This window comes from Anomaloglossus baeobatrachus, chromosome 4 (assembly GCF_048569485.1).
Source record: "Anomaloglossus baeobatrachus isolate aAnoBae1 chromosome 4, aAnoBae1.hap1, whole genome shotgun sequence".
Classification (NCBI taxonomy): Eukaryota; Metazoa; Chordata; class Amphibia; order Anura; family Aromobatidae; genus Anomaloglossus; species Anomaloglossus baeobatrachus.
The window spans coordinates 639,904,609-639,921,949 of NC_134356.1; the positions used below are offsets into that span (position 1 = coordinate 639,904,609).

A 17,341-nucleotide genomic window follows, 5' to 3' on the forward strand; every position below is an offset into this window, starting at 1 on the left:
ATAGAGCGGCCGGCGCCACTCTATGCACCATCATTCTCCCCCTGTGCCTGCACAGTGACATCACTCCTGTGCGACTGCTGTGCTGAGGCATGCAGAGCGCAGGGTGGGAGGACGCCGACCAGAGCAGCGGGGGAACGAGGTCAGGGGTGAGGACGGAGCAGCGGTGAAACAAGGAGAGGTGAGGACAGCAGCGGGGAACGAGGAGAGGTGAGGACAGAGCAGCGGGGGGAAGGAGGAGAGAGGTGAGTACTTGTTGATTTTTTTATATATAAATTAGTGAGTATACGGTGGCCAGAGGCCTGGGGAGGCTGGCTGCATTATTATACATGGAGGCCGGGGAGGCTGGCTGCATTATTATACATGGAAGCCGGGGAGGCTGGCTGCATTATTATACATGGAAGTCTGGGGAGGCTGGCTGCATTATTATACATGGAAGCCTGGGGAGGCTGGCTGCATTATTATACATGGAGGCCTTGGGGCCTGCATTATATATGGAGGTCTATGGGGCTGAATAATAAACATGAAGGGCACCTTATACATGGACTATAGAGGTGTATTATACATGGAGGTCTAGGGGGCTGCATTATACATGGAAGTCTAGGGGGATGCATTATAGAACATGAAGGACACCTTATACATGGACTAGGGGTGCATTATACATGGAGGAGTATGGGGCTGCATAATTCAAAATGAAGGACACCTTATACATGGAATATAGGGGTACATTACTGTATACATGGAGGAGTATGAGGCTGCATAATACAATATGAAGTTTTATGGAGTTGCGTGATAATACATATAGGACTATGGGAGCTACATTATAATATATGGAGGACTATGGAGCCTACCTTATACATGGACTATGGGGATGCATTATAAAACATGGAGGCTTATGTGGTGCAGTATAATATACAGAGAGCTATGGGGTGAATTATAATACATGGAGAACTATGAGAAATTCATTATAATAAATGGAGGGCTATGAAGGCTACTTTATACATGGAGGACTATGAGGGTGCATTTTAATATATGGAGGACTATGGGGTGAATTCTAATATATGGAGAACTATGGGAAATGCATTATAATACATGGAGGACTATGGGGGTGCATTCTAATATATGAAGGGTTATGTGGGACCCTTTATACTATATGGAAGGCTATGTGGGGGCCATTATAGTATTTGGAGAACTATATACAAGGGGGACAAAGATACAAAAAGGCTCTTTCCCTCAGCACCCAGCTTTCCCATGCTCTGCTATACATTTTCTCTCAGCACCCAGCTTTCCCATGATCTGATATGAGAAAGCTGGGTGCTGAGGGAAAGATGTATAGCAGAGCATGGGGAAGCTGGGTGCCGAGGACAAGATGGATATCAGAACATAGGAAAGCTGGGTGCTGATAGAGGGATTGCAGATCATGGAAAACCTGGGTGCTGAGGGTAAGAACCAAGTGTCAGCGACATTATCCCGTACCCCGAGTGTCAGTGTCATTATCCCACACCCCAAGTGTCGGTGTACGTGGAGAAGGGGGTAGGGGGCCGAGGTCTGATCTTTGCACCAGGGCCCATCAAACTCTAGTTACGCCACCGATCCTCATCGATAGATAAAAAGACAGGGGTCCTTTTCTTGATACACAAACATTTTACACATAAAGTAGATTCTCAAGAAAGCGACCAAGAAGGTCAGTATATGCATTTAAATATTTGTGGACCCAATCGAGATATCAGTCCATACAACATTTATGCCCCCAACACTGTGCAAAAAACATATTTTGAGAAACTTAAAAATAAAATTTTACTTGATAATGCCTTTAATAAAGTAGTGGAAGGTGATTTCAGCACAATACTGTCACAAGAATATTTTTGCAGGCATCATCAACTGTCATGGCGACATAAGGTTCTTTGGAAACTTGCAGACTCTGGAACTCTGCGTGCTAACTTCTCTGATGTCTGTTATCAGTGCAGGCATCAACACACAGACTTAGGGGTACTTTACACGTTGCGACATCGCTACTGATATATCGTTGGGGTCACGTCGTTAGTGACGCACATCCGGCGCCGGTAGCGACATCGCAATGTGTAAATCCTAGGAGCGACAATGAACGAGCATGAAATAGTCAAAAATCGCTGATCTGTGTCACGTCGTTCATTTCAATAATGTCGCTCCTGCTGCTGATACGATGTTGTTTGTCGATCCTGCAGCGTCACACATCGCTGTGTGAAGCCGCAGAAGCGACAAACATCTCCTTACCTGCGTCCCGCCGCCAATGCGGAAGGAAGGAGGTGGGCGGGATGTTATGTCCCGCTCATCTCCGCCCCTCCGCTTCTATTGGCCGGCCGCTTAGTGACGTCGCGGTGATGCTGAACGCACCTCCCCCTTGAAGGAGGGATTGTTCGGCAGTCACCGCGACGTCGCCGACCAGGTAAGTGCGTGTGAAGCTGCCGTAGCGATAATGTTCGCTATGGCAGCAATCACCACATATCGCATGTGCGACGGGGGCGGGTACTATCGCGCTGGACATCGCTAGCCGATGCTAGCGATGTCATAAAGTGTAAAGTACCCCTTAGGCAGGGTAGCAAGAGTCAATCTTTGCTGGGCTGCTTTTTAGTCTTTTTGTTTGCTGTGGGGGAGCCAGTCATGTTCGCTCCTCTCCTATATATGCTGGATAGACTATTCCATTAATGCCAACTATAGCTTACCTATACTGGTCTGGTGAAGTGTTGTGATCCAGACTTACTGGAGGTTGTTGTGCATAGTTGCTGTCAGCAGTTGTGGTGTTAACCCTTGTTGTCTTTTTGTTGCTGCCTTCCTGCTCTTTCTCCTCTCCTTAGTCTCAGGCTGTTTATTGAGTTTGCAGTGTGTCTGCGTTTTGTTTTTAAACTATCTGTCTTAGGGTATGTGCGCACGTTGCTTTTTACCTGCTTTTTTGCTGCTTTTTCTTCTGCGCTGTTTAATGCCAAAATGGATGTGTTCTTCTATTCAAGCAAAGTCTATGGGAATTTGGGTTTCTTGTTCACACTATGTTGTTCAAAATGCTGCCTTTTTGTGGCAGAACTTTGGTCAAAAACTCAGCTTTTCAAAGAAGCAACATGTCAATTGTTTTTGCCATTTGGGTTTTGCACTGCAAAGCTGAGTTTTTGACCAAAGTTCTGCCACAAAAAGGCAGCATTTTGAACAACATAGTGTGAACAAGAAACCCAAATTCCCATAGACTTTGCTTGAATAGAAGAACACATCCATTTTGGCATTAAACAGCGTAGAAGAAAAAGCAGCAAAAAAGCAGGTAAAAAGCAGGTAAAAAGCAACGTGCGCACATACCCTTACTCTGTGTTCCCATCACATTCTTGCCTCTTCATTCCCTGTGGGCACATAACAGGTTAGATTTAATAAAAAAGCTATTAAGGTACGGTACTCCGCTATTTGCACCTTCAGAAGTAATCCAGAGGTTAGGGAAAGACTAGGATTTACTAGTGTGAGGGACAGTATAGCAGCCCCCTGTCCCTTTCTATTCTGCAGTCACATCGTAACGAGTGATGGGTGGACCCGCAGATACCCAGGATCGGCGAATCTAACCGGGTTTAAAAAAAAAAAACCCGACCCGAATAAGACGCTTAAAAATGGTGGTAGAAAGGATAGGAGGATTGAAGTAAGCGCTTCATACTTCCCGATCTCCGTGAGGCTGTACCCTGCTTCCAGGGTAGGTCACTCTACTTCTGTGGCCACTCATTATCTTTATGTATATGCACTGCTTCCCCTGCCCACCAACAGTCCCCGCATCTCTGATTGGTTGCAGTCAGACAGCGCCCCCAGCCTCTAACTGTGTCTAACTGCTTTCAATCACACATGTTGTCTGTGTCTAGATTATGTAAAAATAAATAAATACATTGGCATAGACTCCCCATATTATGATACCCAGCACAGATAAAGTATACAGCTACAGGCTGTAGCCCTCAACCGTGTGCTTATCTTGGCTGTGTATCCAATTTCGAGGAACCGCATGCAGCTTTTTTAAAAACATTCTTTAACTAAATCATTTTAAAAAATGGCATGCTGTACCCCCAATTTTGATACCCAGCCATGATAAAGCCGATAGCTGGGAGCTCGGATTCTCAGGCTGGGGAGACCCATGCCTACTGGGCCCCCCCAGATTAAAAATAGCCGCCTGCAGATGCCCAGGATTGTCACATCCATTAGGTGTGGCAATCGCTGAACTTTACTCAGCTCATCCCAATTGCCCTGGTGTCGTGGTAATCAGGGTAATAAGGCATTAATGTCAGCTCACAGCTGCCACCAAGGCCTAGATTAGTAATGGGAGGCATCTATGAGGCCCCCATTACTAATCTGTAAGTGAAAAGAAATAAACACAAACACCAAAAAATCCATTATTTGAAATAAAAGACAAAACCCCCCACCCTCTTTCACCCCTTTATTGACCTCCAAAACATCCACGTCTGACATAATCTACACAAGGTTCCACGACGATTCCAGCTTTGCTACACTTAAAGTGACAGTGTACGGCCATATAACATGTCCACCCGCTGTGAGCTTCAGACAGAAAATGAGCCGCCGCGATAAGCGGTAACATCACTTAGGTTTTTTGCAGCACAGCTGGAGGTTCCCACGGTCCTCCACCTATGATCACAGGAGACCTCAGGTGACCCCATTGAACTGAGTGACTTCACTTGAGGAACATACACAAGATCCTGTGCTATTCTGGGAGACACCTAAGGTTGAGGGGTAATTTAATTGGGTATGCTACCAAAGTTAAAAGAAATGTTAGAGAATACTACACCATAGCATGAAAAAAGTTAAGGGAGTCATACATGATTATTTTGGCACTTCAAACTCAACAAACCAAAGAGGATTGGATAATAGTGAAATTTTTGGGCAGATAAGAGAGGAAACTTTATTAGGTCTCAGCAGAATGTGGACTTACATAGATTTGGTAATAAACTGGGCAAATTGATGACTAATTTGGCCAGGGAATGGAGAACCCCCACTCTTATCACTAATATGATCAGGAAGGATGGTACTATAAGAACAGATCCTAAATAAATAAGCAGAATATTAGAAGATTATATTACGTAAAGTTATATGGTGGGGCAAGGGGTGATCCGAATGTGGGGGGGGGGAGACAATAGCTCCAATGGGTGAATCTTCCACATTAATCAGCAGAAGATTTGGAGGCCCTTAATGCAGAAATATCGGTGTTATAAGGGAACTAAACAATCTAAAGCTCCGGGTGCGGATGGGTTCAATGGAGAGTTCTACAAAACATTGAGCAATCAGGTCTCACCTATTCTATCAGCAGTGTGTAATAAAGACAAATATATAATGTGGTATAATAATACGACGAGAAACACTGAAGGAAAGAATGCAATGATTTAAAATACGTGATTCAGTGTTGCAATGCAAGTGGGTACTGGTAATGCACTGCACAAAGAGAAGCAACCTATGACAGTTATGCGCTAGCACTGGAATTTCCAAGTGCAATGGTTGTCTCTCACTGGATATATGTGGTGGCAGCCGTAGGAGCTCCTGGTCCCTGAATGTATAGATACTCTGGAAATGGTGTCCAGTACGCACTATGTGTCAATAAAATTGGAATTAACATTTTGCCACAAACTCTTGACAGCGTGATCTAACGCGCTCTGGCAGGGATCAAGGTTTTCCCCATCACCTCGTGTCGCAATCACGGGACACCAATAAATTGACATGGCAGTGTTGAGTCAGATGATGACACCTATCACTACGATGACGTGTTTCCTATGAATGCTGGAAGAGCGCCGACACTCACAGGAGAACAGCATTTCTGCGGATCAGAGAGATGCTGAAGCATCGCTCTGTTGAAGAGAAGCGATCGGACAGCGCAGGCATAAAGTCCTGTAGGGTGACTAGTAAAATCAGTATGAATGTAAAAATTTAAGTTTAAAAAACCCCAAACCCCTAAATGTTCAAATCATCCCCCTTTTGCCCCATTGAAAATAAAACAATGATAAAAAAAAACAAAACATATTTGGTATCGCCGTGTTCAGAAATGCTCAAACAATCAAAATATAAAACCATTTAATCAGATCGGTAAACAGCATAGTGGAAAAAAAAATCAAGACGCCAGAATTAAGTTTTTTGGTTGCTCAACGTTGCATTAAAATGCAATAACAGGCGATCAAAAAGTCGTATGTACCCAAAAATGATTTAATTAAAAACACCAGCTCAGGACACAAGAAATAAGCCATCACTGATCTCCAGATCCCGAAAAATGAGAACGCTACAGGTCTCAAAAAATGGCGACAAAACTGCAATTTTTTTTTCACAAATTTCTGAATTTTTTATTCACCACTTAGAGAAAGTAAAACTACACATCTTTGGTATCTACAAACTCGTACTGACCTGAGGAACAGAAATGTGCGGTCAATTTTACCAAATAGTGAACATGGTAAATTAAAATCCCAAGAAAAAATTGTGCAATTACACTTTTTTGCAATTTCCCTTTTTCCAGTACAATATGGGGCAGAATGATAGTGTCATTCAAAAGTACAACTCGTTCATCAAAAAAACAAGCCATCATATGTAGTGATGGGCGGACCCAGACTGAAAAAATCCAGATCCGCGCCATTTCAAACCGTACCAGAGTGCTGGGCCCAGGCCTGGAATCCTTAGGGAATTCTGGCTAATGATCTGGATCTAATACTCGTGTAATACAAACAAAAGGAAAAATAAAGAAAAAATAATAAAGCAATTGGCGCTATACTTACCAAGGCTCTGGCGCACCTGTAGCTGCTCCCAGGGCTGCGCATTAGCTTTCATGCACATATATTGTTTTCCCCACCCATCGGCGTCTGTGATTGGTTACAATATGGAGATAAGGTTTGCACACCAGTGACTATGCAAGGGGAATACATGTAATAGCAGAAACTGCTGTGTGAATACTGACATGAAAAATTCAATAGCTATATGTAAGAATGAAAATGTGAACTCACACCTATTGCTAATCCACATTATACGCATATATAGCCTGGGTCTCAGCTTCCCATACACAGTAAGTTTTTTAACTGCATGAGAGGACACACACAAGCTAGGGACCCCAACGTAGAGAAATGCTTTGGCGTAGTGTTGGGGCTCTTCTGCATTGATCAATTCAGTAGCTAAATTTCTCTTTATTCATATGTTCAAAAATGGAATCTGCATTACTGCCATGAACATATGAATAAAGAGAAATTTAGCACTGAATTGATCAATGCAATAGAGCCCCAACACTACGCCAAAGTATTTCTCTACATTGGGGTCCCTAGCTTGTGTGTGTCCTCTCATCCAGTTAAAAAACTTACCGTGTATGGGAAGCTGAGACCCAGGCTATTTATGCGTATCATGTGGATTGGCAATAGGTGTGAGTTCATATTTTCATTCTTACATATAGCTATTGGATTTTTCATGTCAGTATTCACACAGCGGTTTCTGCTATTACATGTATTCTCCTTGCATAGTCACTGGTGTGCAAACCTTATCTCAATATAGTGATGTTTTTTTAGGTTTTTGCACCCAGTTCAGACTTAGAATGGTGTTCCAAACGTTATTCCTTATTTGTGATTGGTTACAGTCAGATGCGCCCTTACGCTCAGTGACAGCGTGTCTGACGCTTCCAATCAGAGACCCTTGTCTGCGGGTCTATATCGTACAGTAAAAATAAATATACGGTATAAATTGGCGTAGAGACCCCCAACATTATGATACCCAGCACTGATAAAGCCCATGGCTACAGGCTGCAGCCCCCAGCCACGCGCTTATCTTGGCCGCATGGGGCTTTTTAAAAAAAATATTTAAATAAATGATTTTAAACACGGCTGTGTGCTCCCCCCAATTTTGCTACTCAGCCATGATAAAGCTCAACAGCTGGGGGCTGGTATTCTCAGGCTAGGGAGACCCATACTTATTGGGCCTCCTCCAGCCTAACGATAGCAGTCTGCAGCCGCCCGCAATTGTTGCATCTATAAGATGTGACAACCCCGTAACTTTACCCGGTTCTTCACGATTGCCCTGGTGCAGTGGCAATCGGGGTAATAAGGGGTTAATGTCAGCTCACAGCTAGAGCTAAGCTCTAGATTAGTAATGGAAGGTGTCTGAGACCTCCCCTTACTAATCTGTAAGTGAAAAGTAATAAACACAAACAGCAACAAATGCTTTATTTGGAATACAAGACAAAAAACACCTTCTTTCACTATTTTATTAACCCCCAAAACACCCCTGCAGGTCCGATGTAATTTACATGAGGTCCCAAGATGATTCAGCTCTGCTACATGTGAAATTACGGTGCACGATCATGGAACATGTCCGCACACTGTAACTGCAGGCAAAGAATGATCCATGATCAGTGGTGACATCACTCAGATTAGTTGTGGTCACAGATGGAGGTTTACGGTCCTCCACCTGTGGCCGCAGCTAACCTGAATTGAGGTGGGGTCACTGAGTTTATTGAAGTACCCTGAGATCAGGTTACCTGCAGTCACAGGTGGTGAACCGTGGGAACCTCCAGCTGTGACCACAAATAACCTGAGTGACAACACCGCTGATCGCGGCTCATTCATTATCCCTGCAGTTACAGGGTTCGGACATGTTCCATGATCTTGTGTTATAATTTCAGATGTAGCAGAGCTAAATCATCATGAAACCTTGTGTGGATCATTTTGGACCTTCAGGGGTATTTTTGGGGTTAATACAGTGATGAAAGAGGATGTTTTTTATCTTTTATTTCAAATAAAGGATTTTTTGGGTGTTTGCATTTATTTCTTTTCACTTACAGATTAGTAATGGAGGGTCTCATAGATGCCTCTCATTACTAATCTAGGGCTTAGTGGCAGCTGCGATTAACCCCTTATTACCCTGATTCCCACTGCACTAGGGCAATTGGGAAGAGCCGGGTAAAGTGCTGGGATTGTCCCATCTAATAGAAGCGACAATCCTGGGTGGCTGCATACTGCTATTCTTAGTCTGTGGGGGAGTCCAATAAGCATGGGTCTCCACAGCCTGAGAATACCAGCCCCCAGCTGTTGGGCTTTATCTTGGCTAGGTATCAATATTGGGGGGATCGCACGTTGTTTTTTTAAATTTATTTATAAATTTCTTCTAATTTTATTATTTCTTTTAATTAATTAGAATTAAAAAAAGCCACATGCAGTTCCTCTTATTTTGATACACAGTCAAGATAAGCGCACGGCTGGGGGCTGCAGCCTGTAGCCATATGCTTTATCTGTGCTGGGTAACATAATATGGGGGGACCCTATGCCAATTATTTTATTTATTTTATAGCATGATAGATGCACATAGTGTCTATGATTTAAAGCAGTAAGCTGACAAACTGCCACTCAGCGTGGAGGCGCAACCTACTGCAACCAATCACAGACGCCGGTGGGTGGGGAAAGCAGTGCATATGCATGAAGGCTAATGTGCAACCCTGGAAGTGAATGGATGGCTGTGGGAGCAGTTATAGCCGCGCCGATGCCTCAGTAAATACAGCATGCTTGCTCCTATCAACCTATCTCTTCTACCACCATTTTAATCACCAGATTCTGGTCCCCATAGACTTATATGGGACCCGGCATCCGGCGAGAAAACCGGGATCGGGCCGGAACCGGATTTTTTTTTAATCTGGTTAGGCAGGGCTGTGGAGTCGGTAAGCCAAACCTGCGACTCCGACTCCTCAATTTCCCTTGCACCGACTCCGACTCCACGACTCCGACTCCCACATATATTGCTTATATATAAGTGAAAAATATATTGTACATTGTGAACATCAGACATTTATTAATTTTTATGATACAATAAGTCCTCATCAATCCTGTTGCTGTATGTTCCCTATATATTGTATGTATATGTATTGTATGTATATGTATAGTATAGAAGCTATCCTCCCAAACGTACATGAGCTCAAACAAAAAACAAACAAGCATCCAGCATACAGAGAGAACATACAGTATACTGGACTATTAATTTATGCACAGTTTATTGAAAGTTTAAATACACGGTGTGCAGAATTATTAGGCAAGTTGTATTTTAGAGGATTTTTTTTATTATTGATCAACAACTATGTTCTCAATCACCCCAAAGGACTCATAAATATCAAAGCTTAATATTTTTGGAATTTGGGGTGGTTTTTTTTAGATTTGGCTATCTTAGGAGGATATCTTTTTGTGCAGGTAACTATTACTGTGCACAATTATTAGGCAACTTAATAAAAACCAAATATATTTCCATCTCACGTGTTTATTTTCAACAAGTAAACCAATATAACCGCACAAAATTTAGAAATAAACATTTCTGACATGCAAAAATAAAACCCCCTAAAATTAGTGACCAATATAGCACCTTTTTTTATGATGACACTCAACAGCCGACCATCCATAGATTCTGTCATTGCTTGATCTGTTTATGATCAACATTGCGTGCAGCAGCCACCACAGCCTCCAGACACTGCTCCGAGAGGTGTACTGTTTTCCCTCCCTGTAGATCTCACATTTTATGAGGGACCACAGGTTCTCTATGGGGTTCATATCAGGTGACAAAGGGGGCCATGTCATTATTTTTTCATCTTTTAGACCTTTACTGGCCAGCCACGCTGTGGAGTAGTTGGATGCATGTGATGGAGCATTGTCCTGCATGAAAATCATGTTTTTCTTGAATGATACCAACTTCTTCCTGTACCACTGCTTGAAGAAGTTGTCTTCCAGAAACTGGCAGTAGGTCTGGGAGTTGAGCTTCACTCCATCCTCAACCCGAAAAGGTCCCACAAGTTCATCTTTGATGATACCAGCCCATACCAGTACCCCACCTCCACCTTGCTGGCGTCTGAGTCGGAGTGGAGCTCTCTGCCCTTTACTGATCCAGCCTCTGGCCCATCCATCTGGCCCATCAAGAGTCACTCTCATTTCATCAGTTCATAAAACCTTTGAAAAATCAGTCTTAAGATATTTCTTGGCCCAGTCTTGACGTTTTATCTTATGTTTCTTGTTCAAAGGTGGTGGCTTTTCAGCCTTCCTTACCTTGGCCATGTCACCTTGTGCTTTTTGATACTCCAGTAATGTTGCAGCTCTGAAATATGGCAAAACTGGTGGCAAATGGCATCTTGGAAGCTTCACGCTTGATTCTCCTCAATTCATGGACAGTTATTTTGCGCCTTTTTTTGTTTGGCAATTTCAAGACTGCTGCGTCCCTCTGCAAGACATCTCACAATTTTGGACTTTTCAGAGCCCGTCAAATCTCTCTTCTGACCCATTCCACCAAAGAAAAGGAAGTTGCCTAATAATTAAGCACACCTTATATAGGGTGTTGATGTCATTACACCGCACCCCTCCTCATTACAGAGATGCACATCACCTGGTTTACTTAATTGGTAGTTGGCTCTCAAGCCTATACAGCTTGGAGTAGGACAACATGTATAAAAAGTATCATGTGATCAAAATACTCATTTTCCTAATAATTCTGCACACAGTGTATGCTTTAAGAAGTAATTTCCTTAATCTTGTTATCCTGTTCACTCTACAAATTCTGAGATGAGTGCAGGCCTTCCTTCTTTTGGAGTGTGTTTACCTTTTACCCTTGCCTGTAGAGGAGGAGCTTCACTGGTGCTCAAGTGCAGCACAGACTTATTTCAGCTAAGACAAAGCCTAGATCCTCAGGCTACATACATTCACACACTGTGTTTTTGCGGATCAGTTTTTTGCAGTGAAATGCAATGATTCTGAGCATCCCAGCAAAGTCAATGGATTTCAAGATATGACATTAAGACACATAGTTTTGTGAGGATCCGTTTTTGGGCTCATAAACAGATCCTCACAAAGAATGAGCAGTCGGTTTGTGGCCTTTTTCTAATCTGCTTTTGCTATTGAAAGCATTATTTATGAGCTTAAAAACCTTTCAGATGATGCGGTTTTTTAAAAAGCTGATCTGCTTTTGCAGCTGAAAATTGTATCCTCAAAAAATGCAACAAAAACACTGTGTGTGAATGTAGCCTTAGATCAGGAATAGAACAGCCATTTGTAGGACATTTCATAATTTCCCAAATTCCTATGAAAAAATATTCAGCACATTCTGCATTGCACTACTGTCCCCAATTTATTATATATTTTAGGAGTTGGAATTGGTCCATTTTATACCGACTCCGACTCCACCAAAATGAGCATAGACTCCAACTCCACAGCCCTATGGTTAGGCCCGTTAGTCACGGTTATCTGCGAGTCTAGCCATCTCTACTCATCTATATATAGAATTGCCTTATTCTGTCTGTCTGTCTGTCTGTCTTGCTCCAAAATTCTGTCGTTACCGCGACAAGCGTCTCATTGGCCGCTCACCTCGGCTCCACCCCCCCGCACGGATTGGCCGCTTGCCCAGGCTCCGCCCCCCACACGGATTGGCCTCTCGCCCCGGCCCCTGCACGCATTGGCAACTCAGCTACGACCCGCCCCCCTCACGCATTGCACGCTCGGCGTGGCCCCGCCCCCCGCACGGTCCTGCAGTGGCAGAACACACACATACGCACATACATAAGAACAGACACACATCAGATCACACTCACTCTCACACACACCTCACACACACATCAGATCGCATCCACACACTCACAACATCCAGTGATATCGCTTGCTTCTCGGCGGCGATACTGTGCGTGCAGTGACCTTCCAGGACCTACCGGAGGATCACATGGCCGGAAGCATGTGGTATCTCCAGATGTTGTGAGCGCGTATGTGCGATATCGTCAATGTGTGTGTGCGTGTATGCGATCGGGTGTGTGCGTGTATGCGATCGTGTGTGTGTGTGTCGGCAGAGGAGCACGGCTGGGACCGCCCACCGGAGGGCACAGGGAGAAGTGGGGTGTGAGTGTATGCGATCAGATGTGTGCGTGTATACTGTCTGATGTGTCACTGTGGAGCACGATGGGGAGTGCGCAGCATGGGGGATGGAGCACGATGGGGAGTGCGCAGCATGGGGGATGGAGCACGATGGGGTATGGAGCACGATGGGGAGTGCGCAGCATGGGGGATGGAGCACGATGGGGGGTGTGCAGCATAGGGGATGGAGCACGATGGGGAGTGCGCAGCATGGGGGATGGAGCACGATGAGGAGTGCGCAGCATGGGGGATGGAGCATGATGGGGAGTGCGCAGCATGGGGGATGGAGCACGATGGGGGGTGTGCAGCATGGGGGATGGAGCACGATGGGGAGTGCGCAGCATGGGGGATGGAGCACGATGAGGAGTGCGCAGCATGGGGGATGGAGTACGATGAGGAGTGCGCAGCATGGGGATGGAGCACGATGGGGAGTGCGCAGCATGGGGGATGGAGCACGATGGGGAGTGCGCAGCATGGGGGATGGAGCACGATGGGGGGTGCGCAGCATGGGGGATGGAGCACGATGGGGGGTGCGCAGCATGAGGGATGGAGCACGATGGGGGTGCGCAGCATGGGGGATGGAGCACGAAGGGGAGTGCACAGCATGGGGGATGGAGCACGATGGGGAGTGCGCAGTATGGGGGATGGAGCATGATGGGGAGTGCGCAGCATGGGGGATGGAGCACGATGGGGGGTGCGCAGCATGGGGGATGGAGGATGATGGGGATGCGCAGCATGGGGGATGGAGCACGATGGGGATGCGCAGCGTGGGGGATGGAGCACGATGGGGGTGCGCAGCATGGGGGATGGAGCACGATGGGGGGTGCGCAGCATGGGGGATGGAGCAGGATGGGGGTGCACACCTCCCCCAAAACACACACACACTGCTACACGCGCACCGCACAACACACCACACACACTGGAAACCACAAACACCGCCCTACACAGACACCCACACACACAGACAACGCCGCACACACACAACACCCAACACACAAACACCGCAGCATACACAAATATACGCACATACCGCGCAACACACACACATTGCAGAAAACATACCTCCCCAAAACACACACACGCACCCCACACCCACACCCACACAAACCGCGCAACACACACAGCACCACACACACACACACAACACTGCAGACACACAGCACTCCACAAACAACGCAACACACACACAGTGCTCCACACAAACAACACTGCTCTCACACACCCCCACCCAGACAACACCCAGAACATTTACAGCCCCTACACAAACACTTGGCAACTACACACAACAACATCTATATATATATATATATATATATAACAAAAATCATACATTAACTGCACAATAAATTCTAGAATACCCGATACGTTAGAATCGGGCCACCTTCTAGTATGGCTATATTGACGGAAAAATAAAAATTGTTATGGCTCTTGTAAGAAGGTGAGGACACAAAGAAAAATGGAAAATCGTCCAAGCGTGAAGGAAATAGACCTAACCATTAAAGAAAGAAGTGCAATCTTAGGCAAAGGGGTTACAGAAATACCTGTCACTTGAAAATAAATTTCAGAACTTGCATGCCAAAATGGCTGCAAGAGGTGGCAAGAGCAACAAACATGGGTCATCGTACCAATGCCAATCGCACAAATTGAAAGATGCTGGGAAGATTCTTTGTAGAAGCTCGGGACATCTTCACCAGCGTATTGAGATTACGTTTGTTGCTTGAGCAAACAGGATCTTGTGAATCAAAGTAAATATCTTGAGACAATCTAACACTGACAAGAGTAATCTGTAGATGACTTTGCCAGATATCAAGATATCCAGGAACTAGATGACTTTGCCAGATATCCAGGAACGCCATCTTATAGGGCATTGGTGAGAATATTGTACAATTGAGAAATGAGGTGAGAAGGTGGAGAAGTTAGCAAAAGGAGGGATTCAAAGGAAGTAGGGAGGGGGAAAGATAAACCATGCGAGAATGTTGTTTGAAGGAAGGCCCTTTGAGATAGTCTAGCCAAGACAGAGATACCCTTGGGCAGGCCCCTGTAGGGCAGAAAAAAAGGGAAGTTTGGAGGAATCATCCATCACCGCCTCAGTCCAAACTGGTCAGGGTAATGCCAACCTAGGAAGGAATCCATCCCCATAGCAGAGGGAAACACTGGATTCATGAGAGGAGTCATGAGGCCTGGTCTATAAAAGAAATTCAACCTCTCATGGGACTTGTCCCAGAATTTCAGAAGAGGTTGAGTTAAGGGTAAGAACTCAGAGATTGGAGGTCTAACATGGAGGAGAACCCATGGCAGTGAGCTTGTCAACTTCCACCCATTGTTTTTAATAATAATTTTTAATATCTCATTGACTATGGTTCCACTGTGTAAACCAAACAATTGACTCTTACAGGTTTGGCGTTTCTCCCTGCCAGCATCTCGTATCTTTTATGCACCAACCTATTTGGTGTTTTGGCACACAAGATGGGCAGGTGGGTCTTTTATAATTCAACATAATTTCTATGTCATGAAATACTGGACTGGAACTAAAGAAACAGTCGGCATCTTCTTTATTTCAGGTGGTTGTGCACTCTCCTGGGAATGATCGTTGTGGGGATCAGTCTACTATGTGTGAGTATTGGAGGCTCTGTATATGGTTAAATAAACCAGCAGCCATGTGTGAGTACTTGAGAAATAACACTATTTCTGGCCATTATGTGACTTGTATTCTGCTTTACTTATAGGTTTTCCGCTCTGTAGGCCCTATCTCTAATTTACAGATGTCTCTGAGCTGGTGGGTGGAGACTGTTATTATGTCTCCCATGCACAGCGCACACAGACATGAAGGATACTTGCTCTACTGTCTCTATGTAGCAAATGTTCAGGAGCAGCAGTAGAATGGAGGACATTACAGAGCAGTGTGGCTGTGAATTCAGCATTGAAAAAAATGTGAAAAATCTGCCGAAAAATTTGCCTGTGTCTCTGCCAAGGCATCTCATTGTGCAGAGTGCTCCACATTACTTATTTCCCTTTCCATTGAAGCTTTAATCTGACCCTTTAATGAAGTTGTTGTCCATTTTGATTTGAAAAAGTTTTTTTAGAGTGGAACAGAAGTTTTTTGGGAAGGTGAAGAAAGAAGCATATATCGCTGATATTATATAAAGTTTCATATATTCGTTTGTGCTATTGATTTATACAAAGTTTGTTGAAATGACAGTGACTATTTAACCATTTAGGCAGAGGGTCCGCTAACTCATTTGGACACCTGTTTTCTATAATTCTATGCCAACATGGTTGTTCCTATGAGTATTAAAGTCCGAGTATTGATAGCCACATGTAACATACAAAATTAAGTATGAGTTCATGGTTGAGGATGCCATCAGTAGAAATGAGCAAACCCAAGGTTCGGTTTTCGGTGTTAGTTTTTTGTAAAGTTTGTGTTCGATTCGGAGTTTGAATGTTTTACGTATGCTGACCACTTGCTCAAGTATTGCTGTGCCTGGGTATGCTCGGTGCTCAGCCCGCTTGAAGTGTTTGATCAGCTGTCACCGGGGGAAACAACAGTGTGATTAGATGTAGTGTGCACCAAACAAAAAATGGAAAAACCCCGCCCACCTGCCCCAGGAGTGATCTCTTTATGGCTGGCAGCATGTGGACGGAGACTTGAACTGCCCAATTAGTGACTTCCATTGGGGATCAGGTCAAGTCCGGATCTGAACCCTAAAGGCCCCCGTTACACGCTACGATTTATCTGACGATATGTCGTCGGGGTCACGGATTCTGTGATGCACATCCGGCATCGTTAGCGGCGTCGTTGCGTGTGACACCTACATGCGACTCTGAACGATTGCAAATAGAATGAAAATTGTTGATCGTTGACACGTCGTTCAGTTTCAAAATATTGTTCGTTGTTTGGAACGCAGCATATTGCTACGTTTGACACCCTGCCAACGACGAACAACATCCACACGACCGCCTGGGTCAAACAATATATCGCTGAACGATCTTGTGTTGTTTGTGACATCGTTACGTGTGACCGCTAATAAACGACCTATGTGCGATCTCTGTAAATCGTAACTACGATCTGGGCATGTCACATCGTTTAAGAGATTGTCAGATAAATCGTAGCGTGTAATGGGGCCTTAACTGTTTCAAAAGTCCGGCTGAACCGAACTTCCACTGGTTTGCTCATCTGTAAACATCAGCATTTTTAGGGTACATGCCCACAATCAAGACCTGCTGCATCCTGGATAGGCGGGTCCTGACCTGTGGGGCCACGAGTCTCCTCTGTAGGAGAACGCAGAAGACCACAGCTGGCCGTGTCCACGATCAGTGTTCGGGGCGCTGCGGTCTCTCGCTTGTGTTCTCCCTATGGAGTGTTTGATGCAGCAGAAACAAGCACAGTGGGCACAGGATTTCTAAAAATCCCATCCACTGTGCTTGTACTGTACATTGCATGCTGTGTCCAAAACACTGTGAAC

General features: G+C 44.8%; 1 protein-coding gene across 1 annotated transcript in view; it reads left to right on the forward strand.

The window, feature by feature from the left end:
• Nucleotides 1–17,341, forward strand: part of SLC18A1 (solute carrier family 18 member A1) — a 118,157-nt gene that overhangs the window by 87,502 nt on the left and 13,314 nt on the right. The window contains exons 11-12 of the mRNA XM_075343061.1: nt 15,274–15,352; nt 15,440–15,491. Coding sequence (XP_075199176.1) covers nt 15,274–15,352; nt 15,440–15,491 — 131 coding nt within the window. The remainder of the gene's footprint in view (nt 1–15,273; nt 15,353–15,439; nt 15,492–17,341) is intronic.